Source organism: Propithecus coquereli, unplaced genomic scaffold (genome assembly GCF_000956105.1).
Source record: "Propithecus coquereli isolate 6110/MARCELLA unplaced genomic scaffold, Pcoq_1.0 Scaffold124, whole genome shotgun sequence".
Lineage (NCBI taxonomy): Eukaryota > Metazoa > Chordata > Mammalia > Primates > Indriidae > Propithecus > Propithecus coquereli.
The window spans coordinates 3,389,120-3,399,188 of NW_012136525.1; the positions used below are offsets into that span (position 1 = coordinate 3,389,120).

A 10,069-nucleotide genomic window follows, 5' to 3' on the forward strand; every position below is an offset into this window, starting at 1 on the left:
CAAGCTGGTCTTGAACTTCTGGCCTTCAGCAATCCTCCCATCTCAGCCTCCAAAAGTGCTGGGGTTATAGGCATGAGCCATCGTGCCTGGCTACCTTTTAGTTTATAATTTTTTCTTTCTTCTTTAGAGTTTAGGAAGATTTGTGTTTTTGTTCCTGTCATTACCGTTGTACTCATTCCTTTGTAAAATGCCGTTAGGCCCTTATTTTTTAATTTAGTCATTCATTAATCAGTTTTTAATAGCATCCTTTAACTTTTATGCGTTTTGTACAGAACAAGTGATGAGGTTATTCTACTTTTCTCAGTCCCTCTCCCTCTCCCTCTCTTCCCACTTTTCAGTTGCATTATTTCTGCTTTGTCACGGCACATACCATTTGTACATTAGTCTTCACTCTTCTTTTGTTTTAGTTTTAGATCTATGATTACATAGAGGAAAACGCTCATTTCAGTTGTTTTGATAACATTTGCTAGTCATCTCTTAGTTGGAGGAAGCTTGGTTTCTAGTCCATTTCTCAAGAAGGGCTATAAGTAAAGAATTCCCTAAGTTCTTATATATTTATCACTGTTTTTCTGTAGCATTGAAGCTAGAAGGGCACCTTGGCTAAATAAGAAATTCATGATTCATACTTTCTTTCATTCAATTTCTGAAAAATGCTGCTCCATTCTTGCCTTGCTTTGTATGTTGTTATTGAGAATTCTGATACCAATATAATCCCTTTGTCCTTGTAAATTATTTGATCTTTTTTAACTGGGGGCCTGGAAAATTTTTGCTTTATCTTGAAGTCTAATAGTTTTACTGTAATATGTCTCAGAGTTGACTGTTCTGGCTTAGTTTTTCCAGACATCTGGCACATGCTTTCAATATGTCGATTTGGTTCTTTTTTGATTTCCAGAATCTTTCCGTGGGTTATAGTCTTTAAATATTAGTTCTGTTCCGTTGTTTTATTTTTCTCTTTCAAGACTCCATTTTTTCCTGTCGTACATACTCATGACTTTCTCTGTGACCTTTTTACTTCTTTCACTAACCCCTTTTCATTCTCTTATCCAAGGTCACCGTGCAAGCAAGTGGTAGAACCGACTTCAGCCCGAGTTCCTCCGGCTCTGAAGTGCCCATTCCATTCTCACATCACCTCACGGGGGGCAGGGCCACTCTCACTGGCTTGCCACGTGTGAGCCAAAACCATTTCTTTGCCTTGTGATCCATTACGTTGTCATGGCAGTGGGGCTGGTCCTTGGCATGACGATAGTAACAGCTGGCGTTTGGGGTCACTTGGAGCTTGGATGCTCGCAGGCCAAGAGCGTTCAGCACGGCCGCTTGGAAATGACGGGCTGCTTGAGGGATTCTGAGTGGAAGACCTTCTGGGAGGCTGCTCAGCTCTGGCAGATGCACATCCAGACCCACTGTTGGTCGGTGGATGTTCTGCGGACAGTCCCCCATGCAGGTGGGGATTGCTTGGGCCCGGCTGTGAGTGAGGGACATTAGTGGGGCCTCACCGCTCCACCGAATCTGCCTCTCAGTTATTGGACTTTAGTTCATTCACCACGGTAGATGTGGTCATGGTTTGTTTGGAAAGCTCATCTCCAACTTCATTTAGGCCCAAGATCAGCTTTGGAATTATTTATGGTAGTGGTGCCTTCAACGTGGGGATTTTTACCAAGTTATCTTATATAGATGCAAAGTGATTAATATTCACAAATAGATACCATTAATGGCAACCTTGAGAATTTGCTGATTATGTGAATGAATCAGGGTCAAATGAGGGAGCTCTGAGACCCAGTCCTTTGTTTTGGCTGTGGAAATATTTCTCCTGCGTGATCTCTGAAGGAATTAAGTCAACATGGCCACTTGTACCATTAGTCACTTGGCAGCTGAAAGGACACGTGTATCTTTAGGTGAATTTTCTCTGCAATGAGATCATGAGCTCATGGTTTGCTTAACTTTTCATGATTTCAACGAGTCATAACACCCCTGGAACTTAACTTTGTGTCCTGGGCCAAGGCGTCCATCCCTGTAGAGTGGATCATTCACATTGCACATTTACAGTTTTTTAGAAGTGTGGTTCTATAGTTTGCCATGTCTTTATGTAATATTTGTCCTTCTAAACGTTCTCCAGGAAAATATTTAATGGCCAAGTGTTACTTACCTAAGCCTCTCCAGTTTCCCAATCTGTAAAAAGGAGGAAACTGATCTATATGACCTCAAAAGGCCTGTTCAGGTCTCAACTGTATTTATCTGTGTGCGGCTTGGTCACACCTGCCTCTCTGTGTGTAGCAGGTGTGGGGTTTGGACATGTCACACCCACCCCCTGCTCTCCTCTGTCCAGGTGTGTGCACAGGCAGCTCCACTCGGCACATCGTGACCTTTGATGGGCAGAATTTCAAGCTCACAGGCAGCTGTTCTTATGTCCTATTTCAAAACAAGGAGCAGGACCTGGAGGTGATTCTCCATAAAGGTGCCTGCAGCCCTGGGGAGGGGCAGAGCTGCATGAAGTCCATTGAGGTGAAGCACAGCGGCCTCGCCATCGAGCTCCACAGCGACATGGAGGTGAGAGGTGCTTTCTGTGGGCCCCACAGCAAGGCAGCAGCTGAACCTCAGCGAAGCTGCCTGGACCTGGCACAGCTGGCTTTAGCTGGAGCCCTCGTTGGGGACTCAGCCTTCTACTTAACTGGAGGATCACCACCTTCTTACGAGGGGTTTATTGCCATCTCCTGTGTCTTGGCGTGATTTCAGGTCTTCTGGGCCCAGATTTGGAAGAGAGACTCAATTTCAGACAGTGTGAGATTGTGACTTCAGCGCCAGTTTCTGGCTGTGGTAGAGAATTGGGATTGGTACCAGGACTGTTTACCCAGCGTTGTGTTATGAGCCTGGTGCCTGAGCCCTGTGAGCTTTCCAAAGGGAGATATTCAGGGCCTAAATTAGGGCCTTTGAAAATATTTAGGCCTAAACAAAATGTATGGCTCCACAATTTGAAAAGAAAACTGCAAAACTGATATGAATAAATGTTTGATAAAATGTTTATAAAAGATTACATTATGCCAACCTCTTTCTTTGTTCCTGTAGAAATCATAAATATTTCATTGTTTGGCAACAACTTGTAGGCTAGATTTTCTCATTTTGTAAGAATTCCTGAATATGAATAATGATTGCTGAAAAATCATAGCTAGTCATATATTAAGTGAGTAACTCATAGCCCAAAATTCTGAAGTCAAAATGATTTAAAGGAAAACCCTTCACAATTTTTACAGCAAAAATTATATTCATCCAGGACCTGAGTACAGTTTAATATGTTTGATATGATATATGGTGGGGCCACCAAAGTAAGAACTTCTAGAGACACACTTACACACAGAAAGACTTAAAGTAGTCCTATTAGACGCTTCTGGAGACACTGCCCCGGTGAGTTGGCGGAATGGCAGCTTTCCCAGCCCGTCTCGCAGGGGTTGAGTCACGCGGACTTCAATCCCTGGGTTTCCGGGTTCCAGGTGCTCGGCTGTCTGCACGGTATGGCATTAATAACAGCCGGTGCTCTGGTGGAGCTCTCTGAAGCCCCTTCATCTCAGTAGCCCTGCTGCCACCGTCAGGGTTCGTGGCTAACGCTGCTGTTCAGTGCGGTGAACGTGCCGTGACTCTCAGTGACCACAGTGAGAAGCCAAAGGGAAGTTCTAGGACTCCTCCTCATTGCCAGGACTGCCAATGAGCTTTTTCTTTTCCGCGCAGGTGACGGTGAATGGGAGACTGGTCTCTGTCCCGTACGTGGGTGGGAACATGGAAGTCAGCATCTATGGTGCGGTCATGCACGAGCTCCGATTCAGCCATCTCGGCCACATCCTCACGTTCACTCCGCAAAACAATGAGTTCCAGCTGCAGCTCAGCCCCAAGACCTTTGCTTCAAAGATGTACGGTCTCTGTGGTAAGAACATTTTCTTAGCACTCCCCACCTTGCATTTATAAACCTCACTTGCTGTACTCAGAGGGCTCTTGGATGCTTATTATTTCTGGGTCCATTGTCAAGGACCCAGCAGCAAGAGTCAGACCCTGATGGGGTTGGGGAATGGTCAGTCTCCGGCATCAGGGATTTGGTACCCAGGGCTGCCAGTGTCGTCTTTTCTTGTTTCTCTAGGGATCTGTGACGAGAATGGGGCCAATGACTTCATGCTGAGGGATGGCACGGTCACCTCGGACTGGAAGGCACTTGTCCAGGAGTGGACCGTGCAGCAGCCGGGGCAGACGTGCCAGCCCGTTCCCGAGGAGCAGTGTCCTGTCCTCGACAGCTCCCACTGCCAGGTCCTGCTCTCAGCCCTGTTCGCTGAGTGCCACAATATCCTGGCTCCAGCCACGTTCTATGCCATCTGCCAGCAGGACAGTTGCCACCGGGAGCGAGTGTGTGACGTGATCGCCTCTTATGCCCACCTCTGTCGGACCAGTGGGGTCTGTGTCGACTGGAGGACAACCAATTTCTGTGGTGGGTCTCCCTGTGCACCTCCGAAAACCCTGAGACCAACTAACTGGGCCCCTGGTTCTTTGTCTGGCTGATAAAGACGAAAATCCCTGCATTTCCTATTACCTAGGATCCGGTTAGGATCCAATAAGATGGTAAATATATGGGTACTCTGAATGTAGACCTTGTATGTAAATTAAAGAATGATCCTTTCCACTAATATTTTTATAGTTCAAATACGGTTTTAATGTATTAGACACATTCAGGCATCAGCAAAGGATTGTATACCCAGTCACATTGAATTGGAAATTCCACCGAGCTTTAGCAAACGCTAAAGTGTAGACCACTATGAGCAGGATTTTTTTGTAATTTCAGAATAGTATGGGGGCACAAACAGTTTGGTTACATACAATGCCTTTTATGAGAAGGATTTTGAAGCCTGAGTAGAATCTTGCCATTTGGTGACCAAGAAGCTTCTTCACTGCAAACATTACAGGATTGCTAGTACGGATATCTTCCCCTACGATCAGCTTCCGGACTTGGACTTGGCATTTATTTATTATTTAAAATGTAGGGGATAACAAAATGAATCAGATATGGATCCTGCCCTCCAGGGAAGTTGGAGTGAAAAGAACAATGAACTTGAAATCCTCAATTATCACACGTGGTCCTTGACTGTTTTTTGAGGAAACCACTACGTACAAGCATGTTGGAGTCTCAGGCTTTCTCATCATAGAGCTGTCAGCAGCTCCAACCTGGGGCATCCTAGTCCCAGCTCACCTGGCCATCGCCTGTGCTCTTAATCTTTCTGGACCTCAGCTTCTGTGTCTTAGGATGAGGCAGTTGGACTAGACTATCCCTAGGTTCCTTTGAGCTCTGATTTTCGGAGTCTATGTGGACAACACTGCCTCCTCTCAACCTGCCTGCAGATCAAGGGCAAATGTTAGCTTCTGAGTTACCAGAAGCACCTGTGCCTACTGATTTCCTTGTGTCCTTCCTGGCTACTTTCTGTGCATACAGAGAAAAACCCTTGGTGCTCCAAATCCTTGGGGACCTTCACCACCTGCCGTGGCATCGCGAGCACGTGAGAAAGTCATTGAGTAGGTCAGAGCGGGAGGAGTGAATCACCTGGTGGCTGCTCTCCTAAGGCAGCTCTTCATAGCTGTGGACTCCTTATTTAATTTTAAGAAGATTTTAAAGCATCACATACATCTGTATTGAGAAAAAGGACCACAAAACCTCCTAAGAACACACAGGTTCACATAATTAGGGTTAGATTTGGCGGCAGGAGGCAGAGTAATAAAATTCTCTGTCATACCGTTGACAGAGGCAGGCGGCTCCGCTGATTCTGGGTTCAAATTGGATTCTGGCTTTTTGCTCGGCGCTCACTTGGGCGTGGTCTTCTTCTGCACGGTTTAAGATGGAGCTCTGGCTGTCACACTCATGTTCCCTGCAGCAGGTAGCAGGAGGGGAAAGCGACAAAGAACGTGCACAGCTGTCTTTTTAAGGTTCCTGGAAGCTGTCATAGGATATACTGCACTCCCTCTTACAGTTCACTGGGTGGCACTTGGTCACATGACTGCCCTTAGTTGCAGGTGGGGTTGGGAAATGCAGTCCTTATCTGGATGGTGGTGTGTCCAGATCAAAGCTCTATTACTACGGAAGATGAGGAGAATGGAAAGGGGAGGAAAGCAGCCTTCTCTGCCCCAGCGGTTTGTCGGATGATTGAGCACGTGAAGTCAGCTGTGCCTCTGTTTGCCTCCGGCTGGTGTGGGCCTTTGGGACTGACCCCTTCCTCCTCTGTCTGCAGCTATGTCCTGCCCACCGTCCCTGGTGTACAACCACTGTGAGCGCGGCTGTCCCCGGCACTGTGATGGCAACACGAGCTCCTGTGGGGAACATCCCTCGGAAGGCTGCTTCTGCCCACCGGGCCAAGTCCTGCTGGAAGGCAGCTGTGTCCCCGAGGAGGCCTGCACACAGTGTGTTGGTGACGATGGAGTACGGCACCAGGTAGGAGCCCTGGCCTCTCACCGTGGGGCTTCGTCCCTCTGGGGTTGGTGGGGAGCAGTGCTCACCAGTGATTGTCCCCTTCCAACTGCGGCTCTTAAGGGGATCACTGAGGAATAGGGAGGCAGTATTGCAGAATGGCTTTGAACTCAGATAGATCTGGGTTCCAATCCTGGGTCTGTCATGTATTATCTGTGGGATCAAACACTGCAGTGTTGTTACCACACTATTATTATTATTACTGTTATTTGTATATTATATTCATGTAAGTAGGACAATATAAGAACCCAGGAGGGAAAGGGAAAAGAATATTTTATATGGTAATGTCTGCCATTATTGAGATACATTGTGTACCTTGATTGTGCCAAATATTATGTATTCATTGTCTCAATGTTTTCCAAAGGTGTGTTTTGCAGGGTGTTAACAGTTTCTTGTGGTCAAGTGAGTTTAAAGAACTCTATATTTATTTAAAATTCAAAAAAATTTTTTTGTAAAGATGAGGTTTCACTTTGTTGCCCAGGCTGGTCTCAAACTCCTGGGCTCGGCCGGGCGCGGTGGCTCACGCCTGTAATCCTAGCACTCTGGGAGGCCAAGGCGGGTGGATCGTTTGAGCTCAGGAGTTTGAGACCAGCCTGAGCAAGAGCGAAACCCCGTCTCTACTAAAAATAGAAAGAAATCAGCTGGACAACTAAAAATATATGGAAAAATTTAGCTGGGCATGGTGGCACATGCCTGTAGTCCCAGCTACTCGGGAGGCTGAGGCAGGAGGATCGCTTGAGCCCAGGAGTTTGAGGTTGCTGTGAGCTAGGCTGACGCCACAGCACTCTAGCCCGGGCAACAGAATGAGACTCTGTCTCAAAAAAAAAAAAAAAAACTCCTGGGCTCAAGCGATCTTCCCACCTTGGCCTCCCAAAGTGCTGGGATTACACGTGTGAGCCACCGTGCCCAGCTTAAAGAACTCAGCTAAACGTAGTTAAACAGACTTCCTTTTTGCAGGACTCTTAAGAGCTTTTAATGTACTGTTGTACATTGCAAATATTTAAGAGGGCTTTTGCTTCTCAGACTAATTTGGCCATAGAGCTTGTATGTGTGTGGTGGAGTGTGTAGGTATGTGTGTGCATGCACACGTGTGTAACATCCCTTTGGACTAGGGCTCCATGTAATACACTAGGATGTCCTCTGTTACTCCTAAATACTCACAAAAAGCCTATGCGAAAACTAAGACTTAAGGCGCTTAGTAACTTGCCCATGGACACAGTTTGTAAGTGATGGAGTTGAGAGCTGGGCTCTAAAGATGTGGCTCTTTCCACTGTATGAAACGGCCCTTTTGCTACATCTTTTTTGGACTGATTTGCTTGGTAGACATTGAGACATCAATTCTTTTAGCTCCTTAGGAGTAATTGAGTGCATTTTGAGAGGATATTTACCAAACTCCCCCATCTTGGCCCAAAATGGCAATCATATCTCTTCAAAGTTAACACCAGCAATATTTGTCAGATCTGTGTGTCTGTGCACATGTGAATGCGTGCAACGTCCCCATCCTTCCTCTGTGACAGTGAAACTACAGAGCATGGTAGAGGTAGAAGCATATTTGGCCTCTAGCGAAGGAGAATGTGTTCTGTGTTATTCGAGACTAACACCTTCATCATCACAGGGAGGACCGTCATCACTCAGTGGACCAGGTGGGTGACTTGCCACTCTATGTAGTCACAGCTGGGGGAACTCACAGTAGAGCTAGCTAACCAGCCTGGAGAGTAATGAAAATGATATTCCAGTAACTATACCATTTTGTCTCTGATATTGTACGCTGGAAAATGGACCATCTTGTTTGATTCCTCCCAAAGCTCTGTAGGGTCATTATCACAAGTCCTATTGAATGGCTGAGTAGCCTGAGGCTCAGATGACATGAGGCCATAAAGCTGGGATTCCTGTTCACTCGTCACCCCGTGGTGTCCTAGCCCTGCCATTGATCTCACTAGAACGCTGAGCTAGCTGGTGTCCACGTGAGCGTGCGCACCCATCAGGGATGTTGCGTGGATGGGCTCATCTGCTCTAGTGGATCCTAGTGGATCCCATTTGTTCTCATGGAGAATAGACGAGCTAGGAGAGAAGCCCAGTCCTGCTCTGCCACCACCTGTCAAGTTGCCAAGTTAAGTAGTTGCCTGTTCTATGATATGAGCTGACAACGCCTTACATTCCTCTCCCTGATGTGTATAGCTCTTGGGCTCCCGCGGGGCTCCAATGATGGGTGCCATTACATGTGGGGCCAGTGCCAAGGGGTAATTTCAGACTGGGGTTCCTGGGAGTGGCAAAGTGCTTGCTCTCCGAGAGAGGCAGAGTGGTCTCCACCCTGTTCCCTGGCATTCTGTGATAAGAAGTAAGCTCAGGTGTGCTGTGGTTCTGGCTCCATGAGTGTCAGACGCCTGCAGGGTCCCGAGAGCAGGAAGCCTGTGGGTTTCATTTGGTGTCTCCGGCCCCCCTTCCCGTCACGCTCCTCTGTGACACCACAAACCCTCACTGCTCCCCTCAGCTTCGGTCCAGCACTCAGAGTATGCACTTGAGTTGAGTCAAGAATCCTTCCGAATGGTGAAATATTTGACACAGAAACTTCTTATAAATATCTTTTTAAAAATCAAGTAACATAAAATCAGTCAATAAAAAACCAATTTTGGGAACACAGCCAGTTTTAGTTGTTTCAGAAAACATGGATTAAATGGATGAAAACAAATATCCAGCCACCTGCCTTTCCAGTTTTTACTTTTAAAGCAGAGAAAGAATAAAAATCCAATATGAAGATCATTTCCATTAAATGAATTTTTTTAAACTGAAAAATAAAGCCCAGAAAACCTTTCTTCAGGGAAATAAACCAGGGTATAAAACTATTGTAGTAACTTCAGAAGGGCAAAATATTTACTAGTTTCCATAGTTTTTCCTTATTTTACAAAATGGAGTGTAAAGATGTGAGCCTTTGTAGCAGGCTCAGAAGGGACCTAGAGCCACGCACAGGCTGTCCCATGCTCCGTGCTGCTGTTGCTGCTGGGCTGTACCGACAGGCACAAGCTCAGCCAGAACTGCGTCCATTGCCCAGGAGCCTGGGGCCTCCTTTCCCCTCCCTCCGCCTCTCCATAGCAGGGCTCAGGGCTTGCATTTCATTTTCATCTTCCGTGAAATCCTCAAGTGGTGGTCGGTGGTGCGAGATGACTTGCTTGCAGCCCTTCTCTGACCTTGGGCTTTGAAGACTTCAGTTTCCCCCACCATATTCTCTGTAGGCCGTCCTTTTGTCACCTTCATTTAGTCTTTGACTCCTGCTGGCTCTCATACCTGTTTTGTCCCAGTGATAGTCACGCCCCGGCCCTGGAACCTGACAGGTGCGACACGCAGTTGGCCTGCGCCTGTGCAGGAGTGCCACCTGCTGGCCACTTTGCTGCATTGCCTGGCCAGGCCTGGAGAGCCGCCACTGTCACTTTTGGAATCTCAGCCTTGGCTTTTTTGGGGTGGTTGATTCTGTGCCCTGCCTTGGGCGGCCCTCATTTAAGCTTCCTGGGAAAATGAAAATCCCTAGAGAAGGAGGTTGAAAGCCTGCTTTTGGTCATCTCTTGTGGTGTTACCCACTTTCAGGGTAGT

The 10,069-nt window shown here is 46.9% G+C and overlaps 1 protein-coding gene across 1 annotated transcript in view; it reads left to right on the forward strand.

Annotated features, from left to right (window-relative positions):
* Positions 1 to 10,069, forward strand: part of VWF (von Willebrand factor) — a 150,183-nt gene that overhangs the window by 108,908 nt on the left and 31,206 nt on the right. The window contains exons 35-38 of the mRNA XM_012637894.1: positions 2,324 to 2,544; positions 3,718 to 3,910; positions 4,121 to 4,462; positions 6,249 to 6,448. Coding sequence (XP_012493348.1) covers positions 2,324 to 2,544; positions 3,718 to 3,910; positions 4,121 to 4,462; positions 6,249 to 6,448 — 956 coding nt within the window. The remainder of the gene's footprint in view (positions 1 to 2,323; positions 2,545 to 3,717; positions 3,911 to 4,120; positions 4,463 to 6,248; positions 6,449 to 10,069) is intronic.